This window comes from Hemitrygon akajei, chromosome 27 (genome assembly GCF_048418815.1).
Source record: "Hemitrygon akajei chromosome 27, sHemAka1.3, whole genome shotgun sequence".
NCBI lineage: Eukaryota > Metazoa > Chordata > Chondrichthyes > Myliobatiformes > Dasyatidae > Hemitrygon > Hemitrygon akajei.
The window spans coordinates 12,621,362-12,636,456 of NC_133150.1; the positions used below are offsets into that span (position 1 = coordinate 12,621,362).

Sequence of the window (15,095 nt, forward strand, 5' to 3'; positions counted from 1 at the left end):
GACATTATGGCCTGCTTGGACCTCGAAAAAATTCATTATTCAGTTCTCAATTCGGATTTAAAGTTCCATAAGGTCTGGGGGCCTTTTATCGAGTACTTTCATAACCTTCCTCTTGACTAGGGTTTTTTTTTTCTTTTCGGTCCCTTGCTTTCAGCTCCCTTTTTTTTCTGGTAGTAGGCATTATTATCCTCTGTTGCTAAGTGTATTCACAGTCTGGGAGTTTGACTGTCCGGACTTATACTCTCTATATTGTGTGGTGGTTGGTCTGGAATTGTTGTTTTTTTTCTTGTGTTGTGGGGTTTGGGGAGGACACTAAACTCACTTGTCTTTAATTTAGGTGCTTTTTTGTTAAATTCTCTTCCTTTGTAGCATATTGTTATTGTATGCTTAACCTTGCTCTGTATTAATGCTCCTCACTGGGATTTGGGGTTTTTAATTTTGTAAAATGTTTTGAAAAACTAATAAAAAAATTTAAAAAAAAATTCAAAAAAATTCAAAAAAAAAGTAAGTGGGATGGGGAAAGGGAGAGGGAGGGAATTACCGGAAGTTGGAGAATTCGATGTTCATACCAAGGGGCTGGAGACTACCCAGACGGTATATGAGGTGTTGCTCCTCCAACCTGAGTTTGGCCTCATCATGGCAGTAGAGGAGGCCATCTATGGACATATTCAAATGGGAATGTGAAGCAGAGTTGAAGTGGGTGGTAACCGGGAGATCCTGTCTGTTGTGGCAGACAGAGCGGAGGTGCTCGACGAAGCGGTCCCCCGATCTGTGTCGGGTCTCGCCAATGTAGAGGAGGCCACACCGGGAGCACCGGATGCAATAGATTACCCCAATAGACTCACAAGTGAAGTGTTGCCTCACCTGGAAGGACTTCAGTCCTGACGAAGGGTCTCGGCCCAAAATGTTGACTGCTCATTTCAACGGATGCTGCCCGACCTGCTGAGTTCATCCAGCTTGTTTCTACGTGTTGATTTGACCCCAGCATCGCAAGTTACTCCCTCTTGTTCATGCTGGAGTCTCGTTTCTTGAGTTTGGTGAAGTGATAATTTCAGTGCCAGGCCTCCTTGCTGTCAGTGGCCACCAGGTCCAGCTTGCTGCCTTTAAAGACGATGGTGAAACAGTGGTCACTGGGCATTTCCATGGCATTCTGCTGCATCCCCTCCGACTGGTGACCAGGCCTCAACTCCTAAATGTCACTGATCGAGATCGAGACCACAGGGGTTCAGGGGTGACGGTGAGTAAAATAACAGCAAAGATAAGAATAAGAAATTCAGATTCAAAGGCATAAACACAAGGCATTTTGCAGATACTAGACTAACGCACACATATTATTCATTTATTGTTTTATTATGAAATATTGTGTGAATAAGGCCCCTCGACCCAAAGTGCTGCTCTGCAATGCAATCCACCAATTTCACAACAGTATAATCACAGAATATTTACAATGACTAATTAACCTGCTCATCAGTGCTAAACAGAGCAAAAATATTGAAGCGTTGTTCATGGGTTTATACCTAAAAAGCTGAGTGTGTGCCTTCAGACTCCTGCACGTCCTTGCTGATTGTAATAATGAAAACAAGACATGTCTTGTGTGGTGGGGATCTTTAATGACGGATGCAGACTTTCTAAGGCATCACGCATTGAAGATGTCCTCGATGCTTGAGAGGTTGGTATCCACAATAAAGCTGGCTAAATTTAAAACCCTCTGCAATCCTGTGCAGTGGCCCATCCATAGCAAGGCAGTGATGCAACCATTTAGAATGCTACAATAATACCATAAGACATAGGAGGAGAATCAGGCCATTTACCCACTGAGTATGATCAGCACTCTGTATGTCAAAGAATTAGGAGGCTGGAGAAATCAAATGGAGGGCATGCAGGTAAGATGCAAGGATGTTCATCTGGAGAACAAGTAGAAGCAGGGATCAATGGGTTTAATGGACTCCTTATACTCCAACTTTCTGATGTGCCAGTGAATGCACGAAGAAAACAGTCAACCTTTCAACAGCACCTTCACCATTTAGAAACAAGATTACTTGTTCTCCTGAAAGCCTTGAACACGCCACCACAAGTAGCATCTTATCAGTATCATATCTCTTCTGGCAAATCAGAATCAGGTTTATTATCACCAGCATGTGACGTGAAATTTGTTAACTTAGTAGCAGTAGTTCAATGCAATACATAATCTAGGGGGGAGGGGGGAGGGTATCTTTCGGTCCTGTGCAGTAGCCCCTCCATACTAGACAGCGATGCCGCCAGTCAGAATGTTCCCCATGGTGCAACTATAGAAGTTTTTGAGCGTGCTTGTTGACATGCCAAATCACTTCAAACTGCTAATAAAGTATGGCTGCTGTCTTGCCTTCATTATGACTACATCAATATGCTGGCACCAGGTTAGATCAACTGTTAGCTCCTTCACTGTGACCTGTCCTGAGCCCTGCACATAGATGCAATAACAAGGGAAGCACCTCAGTGTCTTTAATTTCTCGGGAGTTTAAGAAGGTGTGGATTGTCATCAAACAATATTCTAGACGTACTAATGAAATTATCCTGACTCATACCATCATAGACTTTTACGACAATTCGAATGAGAAGGAATGCAAGAAGCTGCAGAGAATAGTGGATTCCGCCCAACACAACACAAACCTTACCCCACCTGCAGTAGTATCTACAGAAGCTGCTGCCTCAAGAATACACTAAAATTTATTGTATTTTGTTCAAACTACTCTTTCTTGTAAGAGATGTGAATGAATTATTTTTAATTTTTTTCCCTGTGACTGTTGCTTATCTGATGTGATGTGCCTGTGATGCTGCTGCAAGTAAGTTTTTCATTACATCCCTGCATACATGACTTGTGCAGGTGACAATCAAATGGACTTCAACTTTAACACAATGCAACACTTAAAGTGCTGTCACTTTCTCCTGAAAGACCATAAGACAGACGAGCAGAATTAGGCTATATGGCTGATTGTGTCTATTCCGCCATTCATTCATGGCTGATTTATTTCACTCTTTCAACCAGTTTTCCTGCATTCTCCCCATAACCTTTGATGCCTGACTAATAAAGCACTTATCAACCTCCACTTTAAAGATACCCAATGACTTAGCCTCCAGAGCTGTCTGCAGCAATGACTTTCCCAGATTAACCACCCTCTGGCTAAAGAAATTCTTCCCCTTCTCAGAATAGAGGCGGTGTCTTTCTATTCTGCGCCTGTGTCCTTTGGTCGTGAGACTCCTCTACTATAAATGCCATCCTGTCAGCAACCACTCCATCTTGCCTTTCAATATTTGATAGGTTTCAAGGAGATCCCCCTAATTTTTCTGAACTATACTGAGTAAAGACCCAAAGCATTCAGCCACTTACAATATGTTAGCCCTTTCATTCTTGGGTTTTCTCCCATGCTGCTCTGGACCCTGTCCAAAACCTCCAATGCTAACAAATCCTTTATTACCTGGGGGCCACAAAACTTCTCACAACACCCAGAATAATAATCATATCACTAGCATATGCTGTGAAATTTCTGAGCTTTCTTGCAGCAATATAATACTGATAATATAGAAAGCAAACCGCTGATTACACCAAGCTTAAATATGTATACCAAATAGTTAAATTAAATCAGTTGTGCAAAAACAAAAATTAAAAAAGTAGTGAGGTAGTGTTCATAGCTTCAATGTCCATTCAGAAATTGGATGGCAGAGAGAAATAAGCTGTTCCTGAAGGGCTGAGTGTGTGCCTTCAGGTTTCTGTACCTTCTGTCTGATGGTAACATGAGAAGGGGGCATCTCCTGGGTGGTGGATTTCCTTAATGATGGACACCTTTTCAAGGCATCGCTCCTTGAAGGCTGTTGCTGTGACACTACTCAACTAGCTGGTATATCTCACTCCTGTACACCTTTTTGTTAGCATCTGAGATTCTGCTAACAATGGCTGTCCCATCAGCACATCTTTAGATGGCATTTGAGCTGTGCCCAGCCACCCAGTCAGAGGTATACAGAAATTGAAGAAGTGGGCTAAGTACACATCCCTGAGATGCCCCAGTGTTGACTGTCAGCGAGGTGAAGATGGTGTTACCAAAAGGCACAGACTGTGGTCTTCTAGTTAGGAAGTCGAACATCCAGTTGCAGAAGGACATGACCTGCAGTATCCTCAGAATAAAAGATAAGGTACTCAGCAGATTAACAAAGGCAGAATTGGGGCACAGTGAGGCATTTAGAAATATCTCATTCTTCTCAAAAGTATAATGTGACAATTCTTGTGCATGCCTCTTCCCCAGGGCACCGCTGCTCAATACAAGAGGGCATGGCTTTAAGGTAAGGGGTGGAAAGTTCAAGGGGGATATTAGAGGAAGGTTTTTTTTACTCAGAGTGGTTGGTGTGTGGCATGCACTGCCTGAGTCAGTGGTGGAGGCATATACACTAGTGAAATTTAAGAGACTAGTAGACAGATATGTGGAGGAATTTAAGCTGGAGGGTTATAAGGGAGGCAGGGTTTAAGGGTCAGCACAACATTGTGGGCCAAAAGGCCTGTACTGTGCTGTATTGCTCTATGTTGATGCCCTGGAAAAACCAGATCAAAGACTCAAGAAATGATGTAAATGCCATGTTTATCAAAGATCCCTTGTTATAATATAGGATCTGCTTGCAAGTCTGGAACACAACCAGCTCACATCCATAGTCCATCTGTGCTTCCATATTTTCAGCTCATGCCCCTCCCACCTCATGGTGAAGCAGCTCACACCACTGCCTCATTATAGGAGGAATGTGGAAGCAATAGAGAGTCTACAGAGGAAATTCACAATGATCATATCTGGACCAGTGTACAAATATTATGATGATAGGGTAAGCAAGTAGGATTTCTCTCTGGAGCAAAGGAGGATGAGAGGAGACTTAGTCAAAGTGTACAAGCTGATAAGAGGCATTGATCGAGCAGATGGCCAGAGGCTTTTTCCCAGAGCATAAATGGCTAATGCGAAGGGGCACAATTTTAAGGTGACTGGAGGAAGTATAGGGTGCATGTCACATGTAGTGCTTTTTTTAAACTACACAGAATATTGAGTGCGTGGAACACACTGCCAGCAGTGGTGGTAAAGGCAGATACATTAGGGACATTGAAGAGATCTCGTCCACATGTCACCAAACTTCTCAGTTCATCCCCCTTCTCACATCTCCCACCTTTCCCCTGATCATGTTCACCTCTCACCTATCAGTTTTTACTCTTCCCTCTCCTCTCACCCTCTTCTCTGGCTTTTGCTTCCTTCCTATGTCATCCTAATGAAGGGTCTTGGCCCAAAATGTCAACTGTTTATTCTAGTCCATAGATGCTGCCTGACCTGTTAAATTCTTCCAGTATTTTGCTATGAGCCTGTGGTGCTCCACAGTTTCACCTTAAGTCCCCCTAAATTTTACCACTCACCTATCCACTAATGGCTATTGACAGTGGCCAATTAACTTAAGGGCCTTTAAAGCCACCAACATAACCAGGAAATCCTACCACACAGGTCATTCTCTCTGTTCCCTGTTGGGCTGAAGATGTAACAGCTCAAGAATACAGGGACAGCCACATTACTGGTTGAACAGTTATTTGCATTAATGAGCAGCTGTACAGGGATACTGAATAAAATGGCCATTGGGTGTATATTCTGCATTTTGGCATTGTTTTTCCTCTGTATGACTTCAATGTACTTACATTTTTAAATAATCTGTGTAGCTGTCCGTCGTATTTATTGTCATATGTAAAGTACATGTGTGAACAGGGGCAATGAGAAACTTACTTTCAACAGCATAACAGGCTCATAGTATCAGATCAGCAGCATTCATTAGAAACTGAAGCTCCCAGGGTAAACACATATGGCAACAGGGAGAAGGTGCAAACTCCACACAGACAGCATCAAAGGTCAAGGGGTGTAGTGGTTAGTGCAACACAATTACAGCTTGTGCCGTGGGTGCTTGGACCTGTAATCCGTCTGTACAGAGTTTGTACATTCTTCCCATCAGTGCGTGGGTTTCCTCCGGGTGCCCCAGTTTCCATCCACATTCCAAAGACGAACCAGTTGGTAGGCTAGTTGGTCATTGTAAGTTGTGCTGTGATTATGCTAGTGTTAAATAGGTGGGTTGCTGGGCAGCACGGCTCAATGGGCCAGAAGGGCCTGTTCCACGCTGCATCTCTCAATGAAATAAGTGAAATGTATACTGGTGCCTTGATGTAGAATCTCCACTGGCTTCAGCATGGAGCCATATCAGGAATCATGGACTCATCACAGGCAGGGTTGTTGCTCTGGACAAATACTTTTGTAAACTTTCTTTAAACATGCTCCCTCCGCCATCATCCCTCCAAAACTCGTCAATACTCACAGACTGATTCCCGGCCAACATCAGGATCTTTTGGAAATTGTACAACACTGTCCGACAGTCACCACGGAGTTTGTAAAAGCGGGATTTCGTCCATGAGCCAGATTTGATCTTCTGTATGTGATTACCCCCCAACATGGCTTAATATCTTCACGCTTGATGAGGTGAACCAAGAGGAAGCATCAAAGAGATGTTGTCAGGGAAGGGGAGGGTGGGATGCAGGGTAGTGAAGAAGAAGAAGACAAGTGGAGGTTCAGCTGGGATGGGCAAATCGAGAGTGAGGAACTGGAGAGATAGCAATAAGGAGTTCGGAATTAGGAAGGTACGGGTGAGCAATGGAGAGAAGGGGAAATTTGTTAACATACGGGAAGGTGAAGAAATTACAATGAATGAGACTGAACACAACAGTACAGTATGGGCCTTTCAGCCAACAATATTCTGCAAACCACTTAAGCTGCTCTAAGATCAATTTAACCTTCCCTCCTGCAGTAACACTCAATGTTTCTATCATCCATATGCCTATGAGAGTTTCTGCAAAGTACCTAATTTACCTATCTCCACCTCGATCCCTGGGGTGGTTCAGCACATCTACCAGGCTCTGTAAAAAAAACTTTATCTCTTTCTGCCCTGGGAAAAAGCTTCTGGGTATCCACTCAATCAATGCTGGTTATGATCTTGTAAACCTCTATTAAGTTACCTCTCATGCTTCTTCATCCTCAAGAGAAAAGCCTCAGCTCACTCATCCTATCCTCAGAAGACAATATGAGGATAGATTGAACAAGTCCAGGCAGCAACCTGTTGAACATCCACTACACAAAAGATAGGAGACAGAAGGAACAGTAACATTTCAGTGAAAATTGTAAGCTTTTACTTGATCTTGGAGTTGGTTAATAAGTTGGCACAACATCGAGGGTCGAAGGTCCTGCTCTAATGTTCTATATAAGAGTTCAGAAGAGGCGCAAAGGAATGATTCTGGGAACAAATCCCCAAATTGCAGGAGGTGAGCAGCTGGGTGACTGTCAGGAGAAATAGAAACAGGCAATTAGAGCAGAACACACCTGTGGCCATCCCCTCAAAAATAAGTATACTGCTTCGGATACTTTTGTGGGGAGTGACTTCCTGGGAGAACGTCACGGTGACCAGGTCTCAGGCACTGAGCATGGGTCCGTGGTGCAGAAGGGAAAGAGAGAAGAAGGCAGCGGTAGTGATTGGGGACTCAATAACGAGGGGAACAGATGGGAGATTCTCTGGACATGAAAGGGGATGCAGTGTATGTTGTCTATTTGGACTTTCAGAAGACCTTTGACAAGATGCCACACATGATGCAGTCTACCAAGTAAAGAGCCCATGGTATTACAGGAAAGTTACTAACATGGTTAGAGCAATTCCTGATTGGTAGGAGGCAGCGAGTGGGAATAAAAGGATCCTTTTCAGGTTGGCTGCCAGTGACTAGACGTGTTCTACATGGATTGGTGTTGGAACCACTTCTTTTTATTCTGTATATAAATGATTCAGCTGATGGAATAGATGACTTTGTTCCCAAGTTGGCAGATGATATGAAGATTGGTAGAGGGGCAGGTAGTGTTGAGGAAACAGGTAGGATGCAGAAGGACTTAGACAGATTAGGAGAATGGGCAAGAAAGTGGCAAATGAAATACAAAGTTAGAAAATGCATGGTCATGCACTTTGGTATTAGAAATAAATGTGCAGAACATTTTCTAAATGGGGAGAAAAGCCAAAAATCTTGAGATGCAAAGGGACTTGGGAGTCCTTGTGCAGAAAACCCAAAAGGTTAACTTGCAGGTAGAGTCAGTGGTGAGGAAGGCAAATTCATTGCAAGAGGTCGAGAATACAAGAGCAAGGATGCGTTGCTCAGGCTTTATAAGGCATTGGTGAGGCCTCACCGTGAGTATTGTGAACAGTTTTGGGCCCCTCATCTTAGAAAAGATGTGCTGGCATTGTAAAGGGTCCAGAGGAGGCTCACAAGGAAGATCCCAGGAGTAAAAGGGTTATCATACGAGGAACGTTTGATGGCTCTGAGTCTGTACTTGTTGGAATTCAGAAGGACGAGGGGGTGGGAGGAAGAGAAGAGGTGATTGAAGGATAAGGGTGTGAAAGGAAAAGTTAGACAGGAGCAGAGAATAAAGTGAAGAAGGGTAAAAGCTGCAGTGGAGAGAGCAGGGAGCTGAAATACTCTCATCATTTACGACAATCATATATTGACTGCTTTCACCATGTGCAGAGTCGAGCCACTGGAGGAACTCAGCAGGTCAGGTCAAATATATTCAGCAGAATGATCTCAGCCCGAATTTTCAGCCATCCATTTCTCTCCTTGGATGCTGCCTGACCTGCAGAGTACCTCTGGTTCTCCCTGTTTTCACACTCCACATCCCAGCATTTGCTGCCCCTTGTGTCTCTGTTTTGATGAAGACCATTGTGTATCATGAGATAATCTGTGGTACTTTGGGCTAAATGTCATTGACTATATGGTAGCAATCAGTTACCCAAAGCCCAGCTCTCAAATTCGAAAGTGAACAAGCACCAAGATATCTGGTGTCACTGAGATGGTAACGTCTCAAACCGAGGGAACACAAGGCCCTTTCGGCTCTTCTGAGACCCTGAAGGTTCTGGTCCAAACACACAGACACCATGGCTAACAAAGCCCCCCAGTACCACTCCTCCCTCTGGATGTTAAAGAAATTCAGCAAGTCCCCTTTGAACCTCACCAATTTCTCACAACACATCACGGAGAAAGAATCCTATGTGGGATGTATCGCAGCTTAGTACGCCAACTGCTCTGCCGGTGTATGTAGGAAACAGCAGTGAGCTGTGCACACAGCGCAACATATCACAGAAACCAGTCCATGGATTCAGCACACACTTCTCACGGCCTCAGTACAGCAGCCAACATAATCAAAGACCCTCAATCTCTCTGAAGCATTTACCATCATTCTCAAGAAGTTTCTCTCCCACTGTTATAAAACTACTGAACACTTTTGTTCTACCGTACGAATTGCACATGCACACACAATCTACTACATCATGGCCTCGAACCTACACTGCACTTTCTCTGTAACACTTCATTCTGCATTCTCTTATTGCTTTTCCCCGGTACAACCTCAATGCACTAATGTCATAAAATCATCTACATGGATGGTGAGCAAAACAAAGTTTTTACCAGTGCAACTTGGTACATGTAACAATAGTAAACCACTTACAGTCATGGAACCGTCTCAAATTGTCGCCATTTCCAGAGAAGTGTGAGATGCCACATGCTGTCAGTACTTTCAGTTCCCAGTCCAGGAACTTCAGTTTATGATAGAGGATGCATTCTCCTGCATGGTGGGGAAAGAAAGGGTTAAATAATGGATGGGTATGGTGATAAAGACCACTTGATTGGAAACACTAGTACTGAGATATAGATCACGTTAAAGGACAGTCCATGGAAGGTGACTTTCCACTAAAGTACAAAGTTAAATTCAAGCTGATTAGAAAACAAAAAATATTGGTTGTACAGTATGTCACAAGATTGCAAAACAAAGGACACTCTTAAGAGTTAAGTATCCACTCTGCAGAGACCACGTTACAGGTAATGAGAGACTCTAAACCAGAGTCTGCTAACTATCTAGAAAATGGAACAGCACAGATCTGAAAAAGGCTCTTTGCCCCACCATGCCTTGACAAAATAATTACAACAGTAATTAATTCCTACTTAACCTGCCCTCTTCTGCCTACACAATGTCCATTTCTTTCCATTCCATACACATTCATCTACCCATGTAAGAGCCCTTTAAAATACCTCTTTTATCCTTTCCTCCAGTACCATCCCTGGCAGCCACCACTCTCTGTGTGATTAACAACTTGCCCAGCACATCTCCTTTGAATTTACCCTTTCTCATTTGAACTGATTGCTCAAAACCCTATTATCCGGTCTGAGTGTACAACTCCATTCTGGAGCTAATATCAACAAGTGTTCTCTGGCACAAAAGACATTCCCTCTTTGGTAGGTGTCCCTCGTGCAGTTAATGCTTATCTAAGACCAAGTTTGTGCTTTTGGATTCTCACTTGAACCACATCTGTCTTAAACCACATCTCTTGGAACCAGAATCAGTATCACCCCAAAGCAGCATGGATAGGGGCCCCTGTTGAAGGCAACAAATATGATGCTCATAACTGGGATACTATTGATGGGTCAGCATGGAGATTGTGGGCCAAAGAGCCTTTTTCCCTGTTGTGGGGCTCTATGAAACTTCATAGCCTGACAGAACAACAGATTATGGTCATTACAATGTGGGCCTGCCATGTTGGTGCTGGAAGCATGGTGACACTTGTACACTGTCCCCAGCATAGTCTTCAGACTGTGTTTATCATTGACACAAAAAACATATTTCACCATCTGTTTCTGAGAATTGAATAGCATTAAGAAAAAGGAAGTATGAGAGAGCTAAGGTGAGTGGGATGACAGATGATTGGGAAGTTTTTAAGGAACAACAGAACTTAACTAAAAAAAATACGGGGAGAAAAAATGAGGTACGAACGCAAGCTAGCCAGGAATATAAAGGAGGATAGCAAAAGCTTTTTTAGGTATGTGAAGAGAAAGAAGATAGTTAGGAACAATGTTGGGCACTTGAAGAATGAATTGGGTGAAATTGTTATGGGAAACAGAGAAATGGCAGAAGAATTTAATAAGTACTTTAGATCCATCTTCACTAAGGAAGACACAAGCAATCTCCCAGATGTATGGATGGGCCAAAGACAAAGGGTAACAGGGGAAATGAAACAGATTGACATTAGGAGGGAAACGGTGATGAGTAGACTGATGGGACTGAAGGCTGACAAATCCCCAGGTCCAGATGGTCTGCATCCTAGGGTACAAAAGGAGTTGGCCCTGGAAATTGCAGATGCATTGGTAATCATTTTCCAATGTTCCTGAGGATTGGAGAATGGCTAATGTTATCCCACTTTTTAAGAAAGGAGGGAGGGAGAAAACAGAGGACTATAGACCTGTCAGCCTGACATCGGTGGTGGGGAAAATGCTAGAGTCCATTGTTAAAGATGAAGTAGTGGCATATCTAGATAGCAGTGATAGGATTGGGCTGAGCCAGCATGGATTTACCAAGGGTAAATCATGCTTGACTAATCTGTTGGAGTTTTTCGAGGATGTAACCAGGAAATTAGACGGGGGAGATCCAGTGGATGTAGTGCACCTCGATTTTTAGAAGGCATTTGATAAGGTCCCACACAAGAGATTGGTGGGTAAAATCGAAGCTCATGGCATTGGGGGGGAAGACATTGACATGGATAGAAAACTGGTTGGCAGATAGAAAGCAAAGGGTAGTGGTGAATGGGTGTTTCTCGGAATGGCAGGTGGTGACTAGTGGGGTGCCACAGGGCTCGGTATTGGGACCACAGCTGTTTAAGATTTACATCAACGATTTAGATGAAGGCATTGAGAATAACATCAGCAAGTTTGCTGATGATTCTAGCTGGGTGGCAGTGTGACATGTGATGAGGATGTTAGGAGAATTCAGGGTGACTTGGATAGGCTGGGTGAGTGGGCAGATACTTGGCAGATGACGTTTAATGTGAATAAATGTGAGGTTATCCACTTTGGGAGTAAGAACAGGAAGGCAGATTATTATCTGAATGGTGTAGAGTTAGGTAAGGGAGAAATACAAAGAGATCTAGGAGTCCTTGTTCATCAGTCACTGAAGGTGAATGAGCAAGTGCAGCAGGCAGTGAAGAAGGCTAATGGAATGCTGGCCTTTATTACAAAGGGAATTGAGTACAGGAGCAAGGAAATCCTCTTGCATTTGTACAGAGCCCTGGTGAGACCACACCTGGAGTATTGTGTACAGTTTTGGTCTCCAGGGTTAAGGAAGGACATCCTGGCTGTAGAGGAAGTGCAGCGTAGATTCAAGAGGTTAATTCCTGGGACGTCCGGACTGTCTTACGCAGAGAGGTTAGAGAGACTGGGCTTGTACACGCTGCAATTAAGGAGATTGAGAGGGGATCTGATTGCAACATATAAGATTATTAAGGGATTGGACAAGTTAGAGGCAGGAAATATGTTCCAGATGCTGGGAGAGTCCAGTACCAGAGGGCATGGTTTGAGAATAAGGGGTAGGTCATTTAGGACAGAGTTAAGGAAAAACTTCTTCTCCCAGAGAGTTGTGGGGGTCTGGAATGCACTGTCTTGGAAGGCAGTGGAGGCCAATTCTCTGGATGCTTTCAAGAAGGAGCTAGATAGGTATCTTATGGATAGGGGAATCAAGGGATATGGGGACAAGGCAGGAGCCGGGTATTGATAGTAGATGATCAGCCATGATCACAAAATGGCGGTGCAGGCTCGAAGGACCGAATGGTCTACTTCTGCACCTATTGTCTAAAAGTGTGGATGATTGTTGATGCCAGGCAGGGTGGTTTGAGTATCTCAAACTGCTGATCATTCAGGCTTTTCACGCACAACAATATCTCCAGTTTACAGGGAACGGTAGGATACACAACAAAAACAAACATCCTGAGTGGCAGTTCTCTGTGTAAAAGTGCCTTGTTAATGAGAAAGTTCGGGGGTGCATGGCCAGACTGGTTCAGGCTGACAGGAAGGAACAGAAACTCAAATAATCACTCGTTATATCAGCGGTGTGAAAAACAGCATCTTCGCATGAAAAACATGTCAAACCTTGAAGGGATGGGCGCCGGCGACAGAAGACCGTGAACCACTTCATTCGACACAGGAGACCACTGCGTTGATTTCATATTAAAACTAAACTTGATGCATTTTTTCCTTGACATTTACCCGCTCAAACTCTCTCACGCACACAGTCAGATCTATTTTACTATCATTTTTGCCTTCATCTGCTCCATAAGAGTTGGGATTCGACCTTCTCTGTTTTTTACTTGATCTCTTCGGGCACTGTGCCGTGTTGTTCTATGTTTTATCTGGACCCCCGGTCTCTCTTCGTCGTTCAGCTCCTGATCATTCCTCTGCCCTCACTTCACATTTTCACTCTCTCCTCACCAGGATCCCAGTTTCCGTCCATCCTGTTCATCTTTGGGCCAACTGCCACTTCCTGAGGCTTGATCCCCTGCCCCTTCCCTCAGAGCCCGTCCCCGCTTCCATATTCCTGCCTGTAAATTGTGGCATCCAGGCTCCGGATCCATATCCAGATTCAGTCTCCCCTCACCCACATGCAGGTTCCCAACCTCCTGATCTGATTCCCTCTCCCCTCGATCCAGGCTTCCAGTCTCCCGGCTCCACTCCCCAACCTTCCGACTGGGCCGTGCCGCCCCAGCTTGGGGCTCCCCGGTCGCTTCCTCTCCCCCACGGGCATAATTCCCTCAATTCTTGACCTCTCGGCCACCGACTCCCTTCTCCGGCTCGGCCGCCCCAGCTTGGCGACCCTTCCTGCCCCACATCGGACGGCCGAACAGCCGAAGCCGAGGGCGGCCCCGCCGGCCGACAGTCGCAGCCGCCAGCGCGGGGAGTCTGCGGACTTGCACCGGTCGGACGGGGCCCATATCTGGGGAAATGTCCGTGTGACGGACAGCAGTTATCAGACTATTGAACCGAGTGTGGGTGGCAGACACGGAGGGTGAGGGAGTGTGGGGGGAGGATTGGGCCGGGACAGCGGCTCACGGGGAGCGGACACAACCGGAGAGTGTCGGCTCTGGCGGTTTGCACCGCCGGCAATGTGAGTGAGGGGAGCCGATGGGAGGAAAGTGATGGGTTTTGGCGAGGAGAAAGAGTCGGGGCTGGGCGGGTTCCTGACAGGTGCAACCCACCATCAGTACAGAAGAAGAATAGTCTATCGAGACATTCCACAGCACAACCAGATGGACTCATGGCTTCACAATCTCCCTCATTATCATCTTGTCCGTGACTACAAGACATTCAGAGGATTATGGAGACACATCACAGAAATCAATCTCCCCCCGGGAACTCTGTCTCCACTCCTCACTGCCTCGGGAAAGCAGCCAGCAAAATCAACGCCACTCCACCCTCTCTCCTGTCCCCTCTCCATCCGACAGAGTTTACAAAAGCCCCGCCGCCATGCTGAACACAGCTTCCACTCGTGCTGATGTCACGTGTGTTGGACAGCGTTCTGAGCATGCGCAGAAATCTGAGAAAGATCCAGAATGATCGAGAAGCATGGCGGTTTAAAATGTGGTTTGGTTGTTGTTAATAAAAGTTCTAGTTATATTCTTCCACAATATGTTTCTTTATGCGTAACCCATGGGACGTATTAATATAAAGAACACAACACTACCCCATCTGTCCTTGACAATAAGACAGGTACAGTAGGGAAAATAAGAAACTCTTAAAATTTCTTCTCCTTTTTCAATATTTTATTAATTTCTAAATAGAAGAATACAGAGTTCAAGAAAATACATATTAGAAAACAAAAGAATGATGTAATAATACCAAATAGATTATATTTGAATCACATTAACGAATTCCTTACCCTATATTGATGTAGATTACATTAATTCATATGTTGAGATATGAATAATTTTTTATATATATAAAAAATCTATACCCACTACCAAAGCCAAAGCTGTTTGTAAAGAAAAAAAAGGAGAAAAACCCTTATCAGATAATGAAATATGCTATTAACAAGCATCTGTACTTTAATGGGAAATCCAAGGTTTTTAAAATAATTCAAAAACAGTCCTCGAAAATTTTGAAAATCTTGGTTAGATTCATAAATTGAACAACAAATCTTTTCTAAATTTAAGCATGC

The 15,095-nt window shown here is 44.2% G+C and overlaps 1 protein-coding gene across 3 annotated transcripts in view; it reads right to left on the reverse strand.

Moving 5' to 3' along the window:
* Nucleotides 1-14,427, reverse strand: part of LOC140717127 (1-phosphatidylinositol 4,5-bisphosphate phosphodiesterase delta-3-like) — a 33,524-nt gene extending 19,097 nt beyond the window's left edge. Inside the window, exons 1-4 of one of the 3 annotated variants that reach the window (XM_073030382.1) lie at nucleotides 14,137-14,427; nucleotides 9,570-9,686; nucleotides 6,355-6,636; nucleotides 865-1,199 (exon numbers count right to left, since the gene is read on the reverse strand). In XM_073030382.1, the coding sequence (XP_072886483.1) occupies nucleotides 865-988 (124 nt within the window). In that variant the 5' untranslated portion in view covers nucleotides 989-1,199; nucleotides 6,355-6,636; nucleotides 9,570-9,686; nucleotides 14,137-14,427. Of the gene's footprint in view, nucleotides 1-864; nucleotides 1,200-6,354; nucleotides 6,637-9,569; nucleotides 9,687-13,033 lie in introns of all 3 variants that reach the window. The other 2 variants (XM_073030379.1, XM_073030381.1) reach the window with 2 other exon arrangements.
* Between the last annotated feature and the right edge of the window lie 668 nt (nucleotides 14,428-15,095).